Raw genomic sequence first — 21609 nt, 5'->3', positions numbered from 1 at the left:
TGAAAGAAGGATTCCTTACCCCTCAAGCCAGTAGGCTTCCAGGTCAGGATGCTGCTGCTGATAGTTTTATAGTCCCATAAACCAAACTGAGAGGAACTAATAATGATAGAAAAACACTTGCAGTGTCTGCTTGACTTTTTGCCAATAGAGCATTTCTGTTCTATTTTTTTGTAATTTTTTCCATAATTCTTCAATTTCTAGCATTTTCAATTTTAGAGTATCTTCTCTGGTGCCTTCTGATTAAAGGCACTACAATAGGTTTTTAAACTCATTAGTATAAGTGGTATGTTCCTTGGCACTTTAATGTATACACACATTTAAACTACAAATATTTTTTGTTACTTGTTCATGGCACGTTAATTCTCACTAATTTACATTAACTGAAAAATAATAAGGCAAAAGGTCTACCCGGTATTGAAAACTCCAGCACAAACAGAAAGATGATTTCTTGTGTTAGCATAGCTGCTTTTGTAACCATTCTGCTTTGCTATCAGTAGTTATCGACAACTTCGCTAATAAGTGTTAAATGATATTATATAATCCACATATTAAAAACAGATGTACTTAGAGCAAAAATTTCAGATTGATGTCCAAAAATAATTTCACGTATTTTATTGTTCAGCAAAGCACATTACACATATAAACATGCAGTCATTCAATAATCTGAATTGTTAAACACCTGTTTGTATAAACTCTAATGCCATTCTTCTGTAATGATACTGGAAAAAGTATGTCTTTGAAATTTCTGTAGGGGAATGAAAGTCAAATTTGTAGCTGTCATTTCTTCTTCAAAAGACCTATTACTCAAGTGTAATTAATCTCTTTTCCAACTACTTCAGCACATTTTCCATTCTACATGTAACCCATTACCAAAAACAAAAGGAAAAATTGTACCCTTGGTTGCATTTGCATGAGCCTAGCACATTCGCGGAGGTTTCCACAGTGTTCCTGGCATTCATTTCTGCTACACTTATTTCCAGCGGAAAACTTCAGGGATTCCTTCTTGCTTCCTTTCCTACACATTCTGGATTGTGAAACAGGCTGTGTGATAGAAGAAAAAGTAACTACGTAACTTATTGCTTCTCTTTTGGACCACATGGGCTGTTAGATTTTGGAATAGAGACCCTTCCTTCCATACCTGTCAGTGCCGTTACCAGTGTGCAATTGGACTTCAACAGAGTAAACGCCCCAAGAATTTACGGGCCCTGGTAGTATGGTGTCCAGCAGCGGGAACAGCATAAGCCAGCAACTTTAAGGCAACATCAGAGATGGAGAACGTTGTTCTTATGACATGCAATGTATTGTGAAGTTCCTGACCCACAGATTTATGTTTGAAAGTATGGGAAGTCGTACATATGAGTTCAGGTTTGTTCTGTTCACCAACATGACATGACGTTTACAAGTATTTTTTTTAACTGTTACTATCTCTTACTGAAGTAATCAAAAAAACAAAGTTAGCCTTAAGAGTGCTCAGCTCAGAGTCCTGCCAGCACACATGCAAAGGGTATCTTCTATATGATGACGAAGTGGTATGCTTCTATTTTTAATAAAGGTATAATATTTTTTATATTCAGCTTCAGCTGGATAAATTTTACTAAAACACGTGTTCTCCAAAACTAATGGTACAGTTAACAAACTTACAGCCTTCAAGAAATAAAAGCAGGCTCTTGTTGACTGTGCTTTTCCAGGAAAAGAGAAAGCTGTCAATAGCCTCTCCCAGTTCTCCCTCAGTTGTCCCTAGATGAAGGCTATACAGCATATAATTTTTGTGCTATTAATGGTAAAAGGTAGGTCTTTGGTGGAGGAATTATTTACCAACTGAGAAAAGATGATACCTGTAGCACAGATAAGGGTGATTAATTCAGTTACAAACCTGCACTCACTTCCCTGTGCCAAGACACTTACTGTTTTGAAAACAGGAGTCTGACAGAAAGCACACACATAGGAATTCACATATAGAAAATGTAAAGGCTGTCCCTTCATCTCACAGTTTTCCAGTCAGTTTATAACATCCAGATTTTCATTTCTTCAAAGAAAACATTAGCTCCCTACCAAGTTAATGGAAAACAGTAAGTCACATAGATAGTAGAATATAACATTCACATCTTATTATTTTGTATATAAACTTTTACTTTAAAGTGTTATCTAAAATACCATACATGGTTACCAGACCAAATAGCCCATATAAACTATGCTGAAAATATCATCTTTATTTACAGGAACCAAATTAAAATGAACTGTGTTTGAGATCTGCAACAACCCTTCTCCCAGAACCAGACCACAGCCCAGCTTCACACTGCTGGGCAGAGATCTAAGGAGGAAGATGCCCCTCACACACACAAAGAAATCATTGGCCATGCAAAGATATGGCTCAGCTGCTTCTCAAAGGGGTGGGAAGCAGCTTGCAAACCATAACTCTCTGACCAGGTGTCAAATCTTGTTACCTTTCCCACCCTTCAGGCTTTACAATTACATGCTACTCTTTGTTCAAGTGAACTCTACAATTGCTCTTCCAGCCCTTGGTGGTGTTCTGCCAACACACTATAGAATTTAGCAAAAAACCCCCACCAAACTCAAAAAAAACCCTTAGACATCCTTTCATTCTGTTTGAGCTTCTCTATATACACATTTTCATCACCTTCTAGCACTGTTGGTAATCACAACTACAAAAAATATGCAGACAAAATCAAGAATATATGATGTTATTTTATAGGCACTTCTACAACCATGTAATTTGCTTCATAGTTAATTTACTGAACTCCAATATCTGCTTTAAAGAAAAACAGCTGGCTTGGGTTGTATAAAAATGCTACCTTTGAGACCCAAGAAATCCCACACTGCTTTTCTGAGCATGAATTAGATACCAGAAGAATCATTCCTTGTAAACAGAGCATCCAGTATGCACTCAGAAACAGTTCACACAGAGCCCTAGTATTAGCACTATTAGCACCTGTTCTTTTGTGATTTAATGAAAAGGCTCTGCTTCAAAAGAAACAGCTAATCAGATAATCACATTAGACTGTATCTCATAGGCCTCGAGCAGTCAAACTCCCAGAAAAATCATTGAATAAAACAATACGATTACAGCTTTTATGATTCCACATTGTATTTATCACGAAGTATGGCCAACATTCACATTGAGGTTGCAAGATTATTATATGGTTACCTGTGCCCTATAAAACAGAGATGTCATGTTGAACAGATTATTAAATGGTACTGCAGTATTACATATTATTTTCATGTTACTTCTATTATTAATCATTATTACCTATCACCAAAACATTAGTACTTCAGTGTAAACCCTGCAAAACATATACATGATTTAACAGATTGAATATTGACAGATTCAAATACTTCATATCTGTTATCTATCCACAAGATCTAGAAATAAGGCATATGGTCAGCAGATTAGGAGAGTTTAAATAAACAGCCCGAGTGCTTTGCTTTCATCCCACACACCTTAACTCTGTCAGTTATGCTGCTGGATTCCTCATAGCAAATCTCGTATCTTGAGGAGGTCATACCTGAGGAAGGCTATTAGCTGCTTGAAACATCATTCTTTTAGTTTTTTCACTTTCCTGTGTATAAAGGAAACAAACAGTGAATAGCTAGAGGGCTTAGTCTGTTTAAAAATCTTGACAGAGTTTTCTGCTGTGAAGATAACTGTGTGGCCTGAGAGACTTCATTTGTTCATGCTCACATTTATACACAACTGACTTTATTCCACTCAGAGGTTCTTGATAAAAAATTGTAGAACTGATCACATATCCGTGATGGAAGCTTGACAGTTTTCCCACACAGCCCTGTCAAAACTTTCCATCAGTAGCTGTAAACAGAATTAGCAGGGTGGCCACTTAGCAACCAAATGCTTTTGCTTTTGCAATCTTACTGCATGGCGCCGTCTCCTTTTAGGCTGAATGCACTCCTGTCCATATGACGGCCACTGAAAATCTTGGGTCAGCATTTTGCTATTCTGACTCTCTACTTCTTCAGAATCAGAGTCTTCTTGTTGCATTGAAGGAAAATGCCTATCTGGATATATCTCCTTCAGTTTGCCCTCAAAGAATGCATTTAGGCATCGCCCAGCCTCAGCAACCTCTGAATCGGGCTGTAAGAGAACAAATAACCCTTCAGTGTTACTGCACACAGAAATCAAGGATCAAAACCAAATAACTAACCTACCCTAATGTCTCAGCTTGGTTCTATCTGCTACATCTCCATTAGTCTCCTGCACACCTTCTACAGCCCGTTTAGTCCCTCTGCATTTACAATGTAAGTAAAAACCAGATGCTGCTATTAAGGAACACATTTCTGCACCTGAGATGTGCAGTGAACTAGAAAGAATAGCAGTCATCACTGCTTAGGAATTTCTATGCACCTGAATTTTCCCTAGCTATTTTACTGGCTGTGACTGGCTTCTCACAGAAAATTCAGCATCATTACAAAAAGTTGTCCATAAGACATCCCTCTTTAATCTTAGATCCGTATGTGTCTCAAGTTCTCAGACTCATATATATCTCCATTTCTGTCATTTAAAAAAATAGAATTTCCAAAATGTAAAACTGATTGATACTTCCATTTATCCCAATCCTATATCTGATGTCAATGGAATCAATAGTTACACCACTGTGACAGCTTGAAAAAGCAACCCTCTGGTTTTTATCTGCCCACCCAGGCATATTAGAAACCTACATAATTGAACTTTGCACAGTTCCAAAACATGAGACGCACGTCAGTCACAAGTTCCTCAGGTGCAGAATAGTGGGACTTGTCCTTTTTTAGCAGCTTGTTTCGTATGATTGACAAATCCATTGGCCTTTTGATGATCTGATAATAATGCCGAGCCTGCAATAAGAATAAAATTTAGGTATTTAACCTTTCTAATTAAAACATTTTGTCTCCAGTGACTCCAATGACACTGCAGAGGATTCCTTGCATCAAGGAAGAAAGCTCTAGTCTTTTGGTGCTACACTTGCACATCATCTTCCTGGGTACTTTTTGGTTAGATTAAAAACATAGTTCCTTGCAAGATTGATCTTAAAAATAGCACACTTCAGTGACTGCTCTGCTATTTGCACTTTCCAAAGTTTATCCCCAGATATAAATGTTGCCATTTAACCATGATCAATAATATATGTAACATTGACAATTAGCTAACATGTCCCCCAAGCAGTTATAAAAATAATGCGCTGAGATACTGGCAGCTGATACTGTGGGAAGTATGCCAAGAGTGACTAAAAATATGCTACTATGCACTCCTTTTAAAGTTCAGCAAGTCATTTTCAATGGGCACCAGCTACCAGGATATCCCACTCCTTAAATCTCTCTGGGTCAAAACCTGCCTGTTAGGTAATGCGTTCCAGAAATTAATTGCAAGCCTTTCTTAGGTGTAATGTTTTTTATATTGTTATTTGGACTATTCCTTCACATAAACTCTTTTTTTCTCTCATTTTCCTCCTCCAACTTCTTTCACATTATGTTCTATCATTACAATAGCGTAAGTGTACATCTTCCTTAAAATAGCCAGTTAATATTGCAAATGTTGAGTACCTGGATGAAACAAAAGTCTCTACATCTTCCCCTGAACACAGTCACATGACCACCTTTGTGCAAAACACCAGAAAAGAGGGAGTCCAGGGTCATTTCTGAAGCAGGCCTTTCTCTTAGCAGTGCAACATTCTCCATGTATGCACAGCAAGTCAACTTTCTTAATCACTGGAACCCCTCACATACCTTTAGTATCCTACCAGCATCTTAAATCGGCACTCAAACCTGGCCTGAGAACACTTTCACCTGCCTCCAACCTGGCACCTTCAAAGCACTTTCAAGAGGGAAACATCTACCCTTCCCTAGGAATCAATGCTGTTCAGAAAAAAAAGCTAACAAATATCTTTCAAGAAGACAAAGGAAAAACTCATGGCGTATGCCGGAGTATTCTTTGGATTCCCTCTGACCCATGCATGTGAAGTACTTACCAGGGGGCTGACGGGTTCGTGGAACGGGAGGCTCATACTGCTGCAGAACAAGGAAAGCACCAGCTTTTCACACTTCTGTAGAAGCCAAATGTGAAATACATTTTAATTCCAAACAAGTGAGTTTCATTCTTGCCATTAGTAAATCAATCATACTAAAACAAGGGGAGTTTTCATGAAGTCTGTGCATTTGTGATGCAAAATGCCACACTTCACTCTAACTTGGAGGATGTTTTGCTTCACAGCATTTTTATAGTTTTGAAAGTGAGGATAGTCAAGAAATGCTATAAAAAAACCCGTTATGTAAAAATGTTTGTATGTATGTATCTTTCCTGAAAACTCTTGGGAACTCATCACTATCACTGTTTCCTTTCTGCACTCCAGATATATTCCTTGGCTCTTGACTAAAACAACATCAGCAACAGTGTGGAAACAGTTTCAATGGAAAATGTTTCCACTGCTCATATCCATTCATGCAAATGGACGTAAGTTATGCAGTTGGTAGTACTATGTGAAAACAGTTCACTTTAATTATTGTTAACCTGTAAAATACTTACAGTAGTCTTTGCTTTTTTTCACTGATGCAAAAAAATGCACTACAAAAACATAAGCCATGTTTGCTCTCAAGCGATGGAATTTCTAATCAACTCAATTTTCTAAACAGAACTTTCCTAATCAAGTCCCAGATCCCAGCTATTTCTGGCCAGTTGTACCCAATCCCATAGAAACAGGGATCACATCGATGTCAAGAAGTTATGTCAAGTTCTTTACGGACAGAATAGCCTCAGGCCTGGAAGCAGCATCGATGCATTTGGGCAGCGCTGTGGCTGTGCTCACAGGCCTTGCCCAGGGGCATTGCCGCTGCCTTTATGTATGGAGCCCAGACTAGCCGAGAGCCTTTTCTAGGCTTCACTCGTGCAGGGCCAGCTCAGCACTGCACTCAGCTGTGCAGACTTAGCCTCCCTGTCCAGCTGTGACCAATACATAGAAGACTTTTATTTGGAACTCGTGGCTTCTGAGTACCAAGTGGACTTTAAGAAAAGGCATTTTTTTCATGGGATATTTCATAGCGAAAAGTGGTCATGGGGATGTAAAGAGATAAGCTTTCATCTAGGCTGGGCCTAAATGTCATCTTCAAGGGGATTAATGGTATATATGAAGACCATATGATGATTTCAATCCAACTGAAAGTCAAAGTGTCTACATCACAAAAATGACATTGCAACCGGCCTAATTAGATGTCTGAGAAGGTGCCAAGTCTTAAAGGAAAAAGACTGAGTGGCAGAAAGCCAGGCAAAGTCAACGTATGGAAGCTTCCTCTGCTGCTGAGTGTGACTTCCCCGTTCAAAGGAGAAAGGAATCCCAAATCTGCCCGTGTTATCTTTCTATAACATGACACTAATTTTAAAATTGAAAAGCAATAGCAATGTCTAGACAAAAGAGAATGGTATGACTGAATACTAACAATGCTTTTGTTGTATTTACTACTCTCCGAAATATTCCGGTAGCAACCAAGTCAGAACAGTTGTCTTTCCAATGAAGAGGCAAAGCCTCATGCTGATACCCTGTCCTTTTCTAAACAGTACAATATATAGTTATTCCCACCTTCTGGTCATAGCCATCAAGACCATATTGTGCATTATAGCTGTGGCTGTAGCGTGTGTTTTCACAGTCATATTCTACCTCTGGCTTCACTGGATTACGGCAAAGTGTGCACACCCATTCTCCCCTGCAAAACAAAAACCCAAAACCTTGAGTCAAATTTTGTCAGCCACCTTGTCAAATAACAAACCTCAGGAAGCACTGTATTTGAAAAGTTTAATCCTTAACTAGTATTACAATATCAGGCAATCTGAAGCCCATTGTACTACATGTTCTTCAAGAGATTTCAATTGAATTAGAAGTGTAATAATTTCAGATTCTTCCCATTGCACTCTTTCAGTCACATAGGAAAAAAAGACAACAAAATACTAAGTGTTTGAAATCATGAACCAGCAGTGTGTGCAGCTGCATTGATTCAAGTGCTGGTTTTTTAATACAAAAAAAAATAAGGAAAAATAGCCAACAGTTGGGTCACATGACAAAACCAGATCCATTTGATAGTTGATATCTTTGCTTTCAATTGATATGCCAACTGACATATTTATCTAATAAATCAACATTATCAGAAATGGTCATAATGTGTGCTAGTACACAGGTTTCAAAACCAAACAGTCATAATTCTGCATGGGTATGAGTATCCTTCCTAGTAGATCCATTTTCAGAAACCTCTTGAAGAATTTCATGAAGGCAGTGATGTAACTTCTGCAACATTAGGGCCTGAGTAACTATAGATGGATGTATATTAAATAACTACAAATACAGAAATTTAGTTAAGGGAATTAATTTACTTCATTAGAATTTAACTTTGCCTAGGAAGTTTATTTTAAAAGGAAAACTTTGTTTTCACATTTTTTTGAAACTAGAAGTTTAATAATGACTTAGTTATTACAGGAAAAAGTGAAAAGCCAAGAGATGGAAATTCCTGCTTTTTGAACAGAAAGAACAAACCAGAATCTCCAAACAAATACTTCACAATGTATTTTTCTCAGCTGAGACAGTTATTTGGGCTTGGCACAAATGGAGTAGCCTCTGGTCCTACCTGGTAATAATTTGTAACAGAATTATATACCACCAGTAGTGCACATTATTCACCCTCACTTTTAAAGTTTGGTGTATGGACATGTACCTAATTCTGGCTTTGTCATGTACAATTGATCTGTGACAAGTTGTTAAGGAATGTAAGCCTTAGGGAAACCAACATCCTAAACAACTCCAGAAAAGCTCCAATAATCCTAAATTTCCCGTAAAACTGGCTAGAAAACTGAATAGGAACTCACTGATTGCCCTTCCCTTGTGCTAGTCACTGTTCTGGCAGAGAAGAGCTGACATCTACACCACAGTTGTTACATGAGAGTTAGGATTTTGTTTTCCTCCAGTAAGTTTGAAGAATGTTTTAAAGCTCAGGTCTGTCACCTCCTTTGTTGTGCTGGCCAGCTAACTGCAGAAAGGGCATACATGGCTGGAAACAGTTCTTGTTAATAATTCATCTAGTCCTAGTGTGTAAGACAATTCTGCCCTTTGCAAGAAAAGTAACAAAAAAGGCAAGTGAGAGATACTGTCCTTGTCCTGGCATAAGGTTGACACGTACATCCCTGAGGATATATTCTACCCCAAGGCAACGAGCAGAAACTGAACACATTAGTGAAATGCCATACATACTCACACTGGAAAGCTGAGCAGGGCTGGAACATGGCAGGAGAGGTGGAAGACCTTGGGGCAGTGATCACAGCACAATAGTTCTCCTCCATTAAGACACACAGCACAGAAATCCTCATTTTCAATTGGACTGACTTCCTGAGTAACTGGAGTTTTTTTCATGATGGAGATGCCATTGCTGAGCTTCTGATCAACAGACAGAGATTCTGTCTGTCCTGCAGCCTGGGACATGTGAAATTTTCTGTCCTCTGAGTTCTCATCTTTGGACTTCAGTCCTTCAAGTGGACTGTCTTTATTTATCTTGAAAGAAGAAAAATCTGGGATCACACAACCAACATTTTCACATATATAAGCATATAACAGCAGTGGTTATCTGCAGACAAAATGGTTTCTCTGCAGCAGACTCTACTGGACAGGGCACTGGGGTTCAGCAGGCCCACACTCATCTCAATGCCTGCCACTGGCTGGCCAGGTCACCTTGACTGAGTCATTTCCTCCACATCCCGCAATGTAACAGCACTGTGAGAGAGCTGTACAGACCTCATGTCACAGATGACAGAAACAAGGTATCTTATTTGCCAATTTTACAGTAAACAGCTTAAAAAAAAAAAAAGGGTCTACTTTTTTGTTCCCATTAGAAATTCCCATCTCCTTCTGTGGAAAGAAGTTCATACTCAAGACTCCAACAAAGCAACAGAATACAAAGCTTTTAAAAACCTATTACACTGATTTCTGGAATTGGTTCCTATCATTCAAATATACATTTGGGTCAGTTTTAAGCTATTTATCCTGTATTTGTAATTAGACAGATGAGCCAGGTTGTTTGCTACAATATCAAAACACTACAGCTATCCAAAGACAGACCTCAGAAATGGAAATGTCAGGGAGCTACACAACAAACTAAAAGCTGCATTCTCTATTACTTCAACCTATCACAGAAGTGTCTGAGGGTGAAATGAATCAATAGGCTTGTTTAGTGTATAATAACTTCCAGAAACTGTGGGTACAAACCAGTGGGAATAAAGGTGAGAAAGCAGGTAAAGCCTCAAGGAAATTCTACTCACCTGTATAGACATACTTGAAGATTGGGTCCCACATTCAATTATCAGGAGGAAATCACCCTTCTGCTCATTGTCCTGTGGCTGGAGCTTAAACACTGGGAGCTCCCCCACTTCTGATGTACATATTTTCAGACGTTCCAGTCGCACATAGGGGATCTTCTGCTCCTTACTGCTAGCTCTACAATCAACATGACAGGTGGTTAAATTCAGTCATATTCCATGAAATTGTCCTCCCTACTCAGGTTCAATGTTTTTCATGCACTATTGTTTGTGCTCCTTTTCCATTGTAACTGTGACTTTGCTGGCTAAATGCTAAAAATCTGGACATTTTTTCACATGCTGATTCTTTAAGAAATGTGAATGCCATCACTTTAAATTAATCCTATGTGTAAATGCAATACTAACTTCTGTGCCAAAAATTTGCCCAGCAAACTATATTTTTGTATTAATTATTCCAATTTAAGTCAAGCTTGATACTTTTCAGTGTGGCTGGCTTCAAGCAGGAATGCAACACGTCATCAATTTTACTGTAAAATATTATCACAGCAGTAGCTGAAAACAAAATTTTACAAAATTGTGGAGATAATGTTAATCCTGTTCCATTATATTTTTTAGGTTTAACTGGGGCTAAGCAGTTTCTAATTGTTTAAGTGAGATAAGTTTGCAAGTATTTATTCATTCTAGAAAATTACACAGAATAACAGAAATACATGAACTTCTTTTAAATCATTGTTTTCAAGTTTAAAAGAATACTTTACAACTTTCAGAATTACTATCTATAAGGAATCTTGCATTCTTTTTAAGTTCCCCATTATCATTAAGTATGATAAATTTTCTAAATACATGCATAAAATGTCATGGCCAGTGCTTTTGTATAAAAAAAGACTCTGTTACCTGACATTCTGATTGCTTTTCATATCCATTTCAAAATGTTCCTTTTCACAGTTATTGGAATCTGGAACAGAAGATAAGAAAATGAATAAAATATTTATAATATCAGAGTCAGATTAGGGTAGAAAGCACTTCAATATTCATGTACTTCTGACTGGTGTTTAATATGATATCATACGCAAATTATGGAATCATTTCATCTATATGTATAGAAAACGTGCATATTATTTTCTATTCTGGGACATAGTCTTTTTTCTTTCTCTTTGCTTTTAACCACAGCTTCTGTACTGAATATGGGAGCCTTTCCAAAATATTTTGTTGAAATGGTTACATTTCCAGGGATGGGTTACATTCCCAGCCATGCCACATTCATAGATATACAGGAAACAACATTAAGTAATTCTCTTTGCTATACATCCTTCACTTGAGAAAAACAAACCTACTGAGGTCTCAACCCCTGAGATTCAGAAAGTCTCTGCAGTCTCCTGCTCCATGCGAAGAAGCTTCTGGATAATCCTAGTTACTTGAAAACAGGAAGAAAATTGTGTCTCCCGTCTGCCATTGAGGGATGAAAGCTACACTGTATGATTCCTTTCTCCAATATATGTAAGATATTAACATACAAATTCAAAACTATCTGTTATATAAGCATGCAAGGAACTGTAGCTCTTGACTGATACTAGACACAAGAGTAACAAAACAACTTTGGAGAGTTGGGATGGAGTAGAGATGAATGTCCCAGTGGATGTCCTCATAAATACCAGTCCACCAACAGATTTCAAGGTAATTCCTTGTTAGCAAATAGTTTGACATAGACAAATTTTTAGTATTAACAAGAAAACAAACCAAATGTGATGGCTATCTGGAGATAGGCAAGTGCCTGGAAAACAGGCTTTTTTAAAGAAAATCTCACTCAGGTCAATGGCACTTAGCCCATGGCTTGAAAGCAATGTGCCTTTAAGATACTCCCTAGCTCCCAGCCACAGGAAAGACAATACAGTCAAGACTGACAAGGATAGATGCATTTCACATCACTCCTAAAGTGTTATTCACTTGTGATTGTTGCTCAGGTGAAGGGTGGCAGTCCTGGCTCTGGACAGAATTACTAAAGGGTGACTGCACACTGAGCTAAGGAGCAAACCTCACTGCACACTGTCAAACCAGAGGATGTTCCACTGGTTCTGGGTTCCTAATATTAACCAACATTTCCATCAGCAACTTGGCTCATGAAATAGTAGTACCTATAAAAACTGCAGAAAACACCAAACCAGAGGGGTTGCAATCACTGTGGAGAATGTTTACAATTTAAAAATTATCTTAATACATAATCGATAAAAATTCTAAATCATGAAGACTGAACGGAGATAACTGTAAGTATTATGCTTCTGAAGGATGAGATGAATGTAATCACAAAGGAAAATAACTGACTAGGGAACTGTTCTGTAGAAGGAACTAAGAGCAAATGAGGGCCGTTCACTACACGTGAGTCAACCACGCAATGCTGCTGCTGAAAAAAAAAGGCACATGGCATCCTGCAGCGTGTTACCAGCAGTGAGGAAGGTAAAACACGGGAAGCTGATACCCTGTCTCTGCATGGCACCCCAGAGGCCTCAGCTGCATCGCTGAGTTTGGCTGTGGGCAGCGCTCCTTAATTGTAGAGAACCCAGAATAGTGCAGCAGGAAAGAGATGGGTTTTAAAAAAATCACAATCCTGACCCATGAGGAGAGCCTGAAACCACCCGATTTGTTTAGTCTAGGAAGGAGAAGGGGAGGGGAGGGTGTTTATGCAAGCCATGACAAGAAGAAAAGTGGCTGTAAGAAGGAAAATGATGAAATGATGTACAATTTTTACCACATCCCTTTGGGGCTAGGATAAGAAGTATTTTGTTGCAAATTAAGCTGAAATGTTTAGATCTGATATTAGAAAAGGATGAGTCATTGGAGATACATACCAGAAGCAGTGGGGTTTGGCAGCACAGCGCTGCTGAAGCCAGTAAGCACTGCCGAGAGTCACTAGCAGAGCTAACATTGACTTTGCAACAGAGTTAATCTCTCACTGGTGCACATTCCACATGGTAACTACCTCCTCAGGTCTCCCCTCACTGCAGGCTCCGGACAGTGAGAGCCGGATGGGAATTGCTCTCTCCTGACCCTTCCTTGTGAAAAGGCAGCAGCACTGAATTCAACCCTCACCTTTCCATCCTCTTGCACAACAGGACTTGTGCTTCGCACAGAGCAAATCTGTAGCATCTGTTACAGATTGTGAGATTCTGTATGTTGGGGCAGCTTTCTGTGTGCAGTTTCACATGACCCAAACCAGGTCCTACAAAGCTGCTCCTCTCAGAGACAATTCAGCCTGACGGAGGCACAGCTCTTTAGGGGTGCGCCTGATTCTTACAACTCACATAAATGACTGTGGCATAAGTGTCACAATTTGGCATAGTACATGCAAGAAAAGACAAATATATTTTCGTGGCTCACTGAGCTAGGCCTCCTTTGTACTAATTAGAATTCTCTGAATAAAAATACAGCACAGAGATAGAAATATTAATTCATCTTTTACAGAGAAAAGCAGCCAAATGTTGGCATAAGTCACAGGATAACAGCTTGATCCTGCAATCCCTTGCTTGCATGAATAGTCCCATTGACTTTTAGAGTTTGCAGGAATGAGGCTTTACAGTGTAGCACAAGGATGCTGGCAATTTGCCCTTGAAAAGAGTTAAGTAAGGTCTAATTCTCCATTAAGGCTGAAGAAATAGGCCTTGGCTGAAGGGAACGTTCCACTGTAGACAGAGCCAAGCAAAATAACATACTGTGCAATATATTAACCTAACAAAAATTTGCTATGCTTACTAATGTGAAGGACTTAGCAGAAAGCACATCACATTTTGGATTATTTTTTTTTTTAAATTTAATTTGGACTCTTCAAACCAGCTTTTCAATAGTCATAACTGCAGGTCTCATTAACAGGAGTGCTTCTAAGAGAACTGATACTCCAGGTACTTCACACAGACATGCTCTTTTCTGGTTCATAGATAAAGGATGTTACAAATTCAAGGCATATAATTTCCATGTTTTTCCTCCACAAATGAGAACAAACACACTTCTCCATTGGATTAAGTACTCTGATAATATTTGAAGCTTGCTGAGACGCACATTGATATGTAAGTACATTAAGAAACACACTGCTTTGCGTGCTTGCAATGCACAGTGCTAAGAAGGAAAGAAAAACCAGAAACCTAAAAGAAATAATGAAAAGCCTGTTACCTTCTTTGCTTCTAAGTTGACTCATTCTGGCATTCATGGGCAGGAACGAATTGTTGCTGAGCATTTCAGAAGTGCAATGTTGAGACTTTTTGATCGAAAGATTAATAGGTTCTTCCAGGACTTTTTGCATAGAAAGAGTTAGTTCATTAACTACATCTTGCCCAGCTGTAGCCAAGCTGTTTTCTAGAGGATGATCTACAGTATTGAAGTCTTCATTTTCCAGCTTCGGGGGGGGGGGAAAAATAATCAAATTTCATTATTAGTTTTCTTTTTTCCATCTTAATGAAATAATCTGTAATCAGTCTTCAAACACCAGATAAGGAAAACTTTGTTTATAGAAGTAGCTGCCTTTGACTGACTAACAATAACACGCGCTATCAATGAAAGTGGGCTCCCTTTCAGTAGAGGAGTTTGAGTGATTCCTACCTTGCACTTAGTGCTGCCCTGGAGTGCATCACCTGGTGCAAGACCAGCAGCAGCCCCAGGGCTCAGGTCGCTTGGAGCTCTGCCCAATGCCAAGTTGTAACTGGGCACCGACTCTGCTGAAGTATCACAGTCACAAAGGGTGTTTGGGGATGGGACAAGTGTTACAGCAGCTGCACCTTGCATTTGTGGATCAGCTGTGCTAGATAACCTTGTTGCAGGTAATTCCATTTCTAAACCGTTTGAAAAGCCCACAATGCTTAAGGATGCCAAACCCTGGGAAAAGCAAAAAGAAGAAAAAAAACAAACAGCAGGATGTTAACTTTTCAGCAGCAAAATACTACTATTCTTTCTATAATGGATTAAATACTCTGTTTCAGCTGTACATAATCAACAGTTGTGTCATATAGGCTTGAAAATATCAGTTGTAATCTTACACTATTTCCAAGAGCTTTAGATTTTCCACCATTCAAACTGAAAACTGGAAAAGGAGATACCTACATTAATTTTCCATGATCTACAAAATATTTCTTCCTTTGATCAGTCCAAGGGATTCTGATTTTTAACTCCTACAATGAATGGGAAATCTAATTACGTAGAACATTGTACTAAATCAAGCTTTGATATAAACCCTACTAGCTTCTGTTACGTTATTCCAGAAGAACTAAGATTCAGATCAGAAATTTTACCATTTTATTCAAAAATCATCAGAACACTTTATTCAGAAAGAAGATTTCGAAGAAATAAGTTTTAAATCTGACATAGGTAGATAGAAATATTGTTACTGTTAATGATGCTGAAAACTTTATGCTAGTTAGTGAGTCTGTCACATTAAAACCTAAGTCATTTGCCCTTTAAATATCACAGTGTAAATCCAGAAGCATCCTACATGTACATCAGGAAAGGAAGTACATGTCTAGTTCCCAAAGAAAGGGAATACTTACTGAAGTCTCTGAAATTGTTTTAGCAACATGCATTTTCCACTGAGCCATGATTTGTCACTGTCAAACCATAGAAATACTGTTACACAAAACAAAGCAAATCCACCCACGTAGGTGACTTCTTTAAGCTGCCTTACATCCAGGAATGTGTCACTGTAGTGAAATTAGGATCTTCTAGCATCCATACGAAGCAAATATAAACAGTCTTAAAAGTATGCAGATCTGTGTCATTTGATTATTTAATTTTCCATTTATTTTATCATAGTTCACTGGTGTTTCACCTTAATAACTGACTGAATAAATCCTTTACATCTGACTATAATATAGTAAGTAGCACTCATTGTAATATAAACCAAGACAAAAGAAATGTGTTGATTGCATCTGAATTGGTAATTAGAGTTTTATTTCATTGTTGTACTTATTTTTATGCTAGGGACCTGTGACAGAAGTGAATCTGAGACAGGACCCATTTTCTAGGTTTAATTAGTATTTTTCTCAACTGTCACTCTATTTTGGATTTTGATACTTTGTCCATCTTAATCTAATAGTGGTAAAGACAGTAGCCTAGATTGAGCTCCAGTTGTGCCTGTATAAATCCTACATAATGCCAGAGAAATCAGTCTTGAATTCCTCTGCTTGCCATGTGTATCACCTATGTGCTAAGAGAACACTCTGCCCACAGACAATAATTTCCACCTAAGGAAGTAATTTCATTTCCATTTTTTAATTCGCAATAGATAGTACAGTAGGAGCTTTGCATGGACAGTGACCACTTATATCAAATGAGACAAAATAGCCTGCATTTGAGACAGAAAAATGGCAGCTCTTCTGCAGTGCTAGGGAAGGGTTGTGCCATTTTACCACACAATGCTCTAGTAAGCCTGTTTGAAGAGTCCTTTCATGTAGAAGGCACCCCAGAGAGTGCTGGGTCTCTGCAGCCAGGGTATTGTCCCTTTTCCTCCTCTTGAGGCAAATGGATGTCCCTGAATCCAAGCTGTCTGAGCTATAATAGCTTCTTGGAATCAGCTGGAATCAGTCAAACATATTCTTCCTACCTTAAAATTGAGCCAAAAACTAGAGAACAGCAAATGAGGAAATGCATTGGTGGAGGCACAATTTTCCGTATACTCTGTCTGACAGAGCATTCCTAAGAATACTCAGGTTTCAAACCAAAGGAATATATGGAGGTCAGAAAGGAATCCAGCCTCAATGGCCACATATCCTAAAGAAGTTCACAAAGATTAAAAATGTTCATTTGCTGTCACAACTTGCTTGTGACAAGTTCCTGCACATGCAGTGACAAATGTGGCCTATCAAGTACACATTTGCCTTTTCATTCCATCACTCTTTTTATCACAAGCATTTTTCAGATGACAAAATATGTGAATTGGTCTCATATCACTTACAGAAAATAAAACAAATAAGCAGAATCTGTGCTTGAACTGAACAGAGGGACTGTAATCAGCCTTGACTTTCCCCCTTACTTCAAAGTCCATTGTGAGCATTAATTAAGTTCCTGTGAGGTTTTTAAATATTTATTTAGCCAAATTCTCAAAAGCACGAAGCATCCACAAATTCCTGCCTGATTCAATAGGAACTACCTAACGCTGTGCTCCACTGGAAATGGAGCATGCTGAGGCACACACATAGTAGTAGCACACCACCCAAAGCTGCACAGCAAGTAAACTGGAGAACTTGTGGTTATCCACTTCTAACCATTACATACACCTTCCTTTACTTCTACTATGACAGCGTGCCATCATCTATTACATATTTAGACCTGACCCTGTGAAGACCCGTCTGTGTGTAACTGTACACACGGCAGGCAAAATGTTAGCCCTACTAAGACAATGGCAGGATTACTCCTGGCTTCAGTGAGACAAGTTTACTTACCGGGAGTAGTCCTTGGGACGACTCCTACTGCAGAAAAAAAGTAGACACATACATAAGACTTTGTTAAAACTAAAATTTTTTAAAAGGTGAAATTCAACTGCATTATATGGCTATATCTGCTTTGCTCTTCTAGCTAACATCAGTTTCTTCAGAGATCTTTTTAGATTATATAAGCCTATATAAAACCTTACTCTTGTTAAAAAGAAAAAAGAATAATGAGGCCATCAAACTGCCATCTGTCTTTCCCTTGGGGCAAAAGTTAATTTTGTGGTTATTTTAATGATGAAGCAACATTATGATCTTTCAGTGCAAAATATTAAAACTCACAGTTAAGAACAGACATTCCATTCTGATCCATGGAGCTGCTGTCAAGTGTGAAGTGAACAATGCACTGGGAACAAGGCTCATTAATAGCCTATTAATTCACTCCCTAAAATAATCATTTCTTTTGCCATTAGCAAAAATTTCTCTTTTCCCTTGACAGTTCAGCTAGTTTTTGCAAATGGGATGCCTTTAAAGAATTGATCTCTGTTTTATAAAAGCTCTATTGCTTTTACATTGCACCCTTTGAACAACAACAAGCATTAATTATGCTCTTGGGTAGAGGGTGGCTTCAGCTGTAGGTTAATTTTGAAACTTTTGACATTTTAATGTACAGCCTGGCACATCGAACTACAGCTGTGTCATTATAAATGGTATTCTCATTGTCTCATAATTAATTTTGGTCTGATGATCCTTATAATATAATGGCAGCAGCATCACCACCCCAAAATGCCTTCTACCACAAATTTCATAGCTATGGTAGTGAAAGCTAAGAAGAAAGAACATGCAAAGTGCCTTCAGAGAACAAAAAATAAACATATTGTTCAGTTCAAATATTTCTTTGATCACTGTTGCATTTAAAAAGGTCCAGTGTAAACATGCAGCACTAATACAGAAGAATTCTGAGAAGCAAATACTTACCTTGAAACACTGGGATTAGGATTTGTTAGGATTGTTTTGGCAAAGTCTCAAGGCTATTGACATTAAGTGTCACAGATAAAGAAAGCTAAAACTAGGAACCTAGTTCTTTGCTATAAGAGAAATAACACGCTGCAAATGGTTGCAGAGTAATGAACGGCTGCTATTAAGTGGAGCAATCCCCCTGGCAGCTCATTATGCTAGGAGGTTAAACAAATGTACTACTCCAATCCAGTTGCTTAACTCACCGCACACAGCTGCACTGATAACACAGTCTACACATGTTTCCTATTCGTTTTTCCCAATTTCAGATTAGAATCCAAAGGATTTCCTTTCCATTTTTATGAGAAAAAGAATCCAAACCTTCCCTTAACAATTTGTCTGAGTAAACTGGAGCCGAAAGGAGGAAGGAGGAAGAGATTGTGTGGAGCAAGCAGCATCATGTTTTATTTATCCTTTTTTCCAGGTCAAAGGAAAAGGTTTTGTTAAATTAACATTCTGGGAAATGTACCTAATTGTATTAAGCATGAACGCATTTGTGCTGTAAGCAGCTCAATTCCTTAAAGTCAAAAAATACCCTGATACTTTAGAAATTTGCAGGACCCTGAATTCCAGGCTGTTGCCATTATTTCCTTCACCTCTAATCCCCCTAAAATTAATAGTAATTAGAAGAAAAAAAAAGCAATAAGCCCACCTCAGTTCCAAGCTCAGATTCGAAGTCCTAGGGACAGGTATTAAATTATTATTACTTTCAGTCACTAAGTAATCATAACATGCTCAGTGCAATACTAACAAAACCACTAACAAAACCACTAACAAAAAAGCTGTTGCCCTCAACCCCTCTCCCAGAAATTTCACATGCGTTAAAAAAACAGGCAAACAAATCATTAGTTAAGCACTTGCCATGGAGACAGAAGAGTTGTCATTAATAAAGCTTAGGACAAATGTGTAGGGGCAAAATACCCAGGAATGCCACCTAAAGCAGACTGAGATAACTGTCTGATATATTCTGACTGAATAACTCTCTGATATTCCTGTAGGAACAGCAGCATTGCTGTGTCAGAACCTCAAAGTTCACACACATGAAGTCCCAGGAGGGGCTGAGAGGTCCCACCATGAGCCATCACTATGTTATTCTTGCATGAAATGCCTCCATTGCATGTATAACTGGAATAAAACAGAAGCCTCTCAGAGTGCTCCTTGAATGGCATGGGATATTTTCCAGGATTTGCCCACGTCAGGTAATTTACGGTGCTTGAGACAAACAGAGCTCTTAAACTAAGAAGCTGGGACTTATTGTGAACCAAAAAGAACAGCGCAAAAATCAGTGTTAGAAGCACTGTAAAACATTTCCATATGCTTACACCTTGACTACTATTTCTGGTCACCCTGTCTCAACAAGGATTTATCAAAACCACAAAATATAGGGAAAACTACAAAAGATACCAAGGACCAAGGTATAGAATTGCTTCCATGAAAAAAAGACACTAGAGAGAGCACCAATCGCTTTTCAGCTTCAAAAAGAAACGTTTGAGAGGAAATTCAATATAAACATATAAAATACAGATATTATGAAGGTGGTGAATAGAGAGTGGGTATTCACTAATTTTCCTAACACAAGAACTAGAAGGCCTCCTACTGAATTATCAGGCAACAGACAAAGTAAGCAAAGAGAGGAACTTCTCACGCAGTGCAAAACTCAGTTGCTGCAGAATGCTGAGGAGACTAATAGTATTAAAATGCACTCAAAAAATAGGTTAGACAAATTCAGAGACGAGGGGTCCACATATTGCTGCAAAACACAATTGTCTGGGTACAACTGTCAGTTCAGGAGGTCCCTAAAGGGCAGGTTTTTAGAAGCTGGGATAGCATATCATCAAAGGATTAGTTTATATTTGTCTGTTTCTTATATCCTTTCCTAACCATCTACTATTTGCTACAGCTCTAAATTACTAGATACAGCTGTTTACTAATAATTTACTAATACAGTGCATGACATATTCGATATTTAATTTAAGCAGAAGGTGAAATAATAGCTTAGGAGGAGAAACCCTCAGAAGTTGCTAAGGAACATAACCAAACCTGACTTTGACAAATGCTGTCTAATCTACTCACAACTGATCAGTGTCCCAGAAGGCAGAACCGTGTGTGCCCAATTCAGTTAGGTTTTTAGGATGAGTGGGGATGGTCAGAGTGTTCCACTGCCCAGGACCCAACCCAACGGCTGGACAAGACAAGGAATCATCCCTCCCAGATGTAAAGGCCGTGCTTCTAACTAGAGAAATGCGTGCACTTACAGAGTCTGAGGACAAGAGGGGTCCAGCTGGCCCTGCAACACCACCAGTGTCTGTTGCAGCAGTGCCTGAGACTCAAATTACAAATTTGTGCTATAGATGTACAGTAATTATGACATTTCTTCAAATGCTAGGTACAGCCTTTAGACCTCTTGCTCATCACAGCCACAAATGACAATTAGGTACATGTAAGGAAAACAGGGTTTCTATGGCCTTTACTACTCCCGAAAACACAATTAGGCCAAAAATGCCTTATTATCCTTGCCTCTGCTCCAGAACAGATGACCTCTCCAGTCCTGTGTGCAAATTAATAACTCCATATTATACGGTGTAAAAGCAACAGGAGGACCGTATCACTGCAGAAGGTTGGTAACCCTTTCCACAAAATTGTTAATCTAATTGAGCACTCATTCCTTCACACTGCAACTTAGCACTTCAATAGCTTGTATAAAATCTGATTGCTAGAGCTTGGCACGATTCCCCAGAACAAAAGTGCAGCTATCACAGAAGTTATTCTGAGATTTGTCCTCTGACTTGCTGCCATTCTTACTGGAGAGGCTGGGCATTTGACAGGCATGGAGATGGAACAACTCCACAATGCAAAGCAGGTCCCAGCTACATGAGTGAAGTATACTGACAGGGAAGAGAA

General features: G+C 38.6%; 1 protein-coding gene across 7 annotated transcripts in view; it reads right to left on the bottom strand.

Moving 5' to 3' along the window:
* Positions 1 to 589: 589 nt before the first annotated feature.
* Positions 590 to 21609, bottom strand: part of TRIM66 (tripartite motif containing 66) — a 51771-nt gene continuing 30751 nt past the window's right edge. For 6 of the 7 annotated variants that reach the window (XM_027810359.2, XM_055723093.1, XM_055723092.1 and 3 more), the window contains 9 exons: positions 14876 to 15148; positions 14450 to 14672; positions 11186 to 11246; positions 10295 to 10469; positions 9238 to 9530; positions 7578 to 7701; positions 5976 to 6050; positions 4693 to 4845; positions 590 to 4108 (listed from right to left, as the gene is read on the bottom strand). In XM_027810359.2, the coding sequence (XP_027666160.2) occupies positions 3839 to 4108; positions 4693 to 4845; positions 5976 to 6050; positions 7578 to 7701; positions 9238 to 9530; positions 10295 to 10469; positions 11186 to 11246; positions 14450 to 14672; positions 14876 to 15148 (1647 nt within the window). In that variant the 3' untranslated portion in view covers positions 590 to 3838. The remainder of the gene's footprint in view (positions 4109 to 4692; positions 4846 to 5975; positions 6051 to 7577; positions 7702 to 9237; positions 9531 to 10294; positions 10470 to 11185; positions 11247 to 14449; positions 14673 to 14875; positions 15149 to 21609) is intronic. The other variant, XM_055723091.1, reaches the window with a different exon arrangement.

Source organism: Falco cherrug, chromosome 10 (genome assembly GCF_023634085.1).
Source record: "Falco cherrug isolate bFalChe1 chromosome 10, bFalChe1.pri, whole genome shotgun sequence".
Taxonomy (NCBI): domain Eukaryota; kingdom Metazoa; phylum Chordata; class Aves; order Falconiformes; family Falconidae; genus Falco; species Falco cherrug.
Note: the sequence above shows the minus strand (reverse complement) of the source record. Positions and strands in the feature narration are given on the sequence as shown.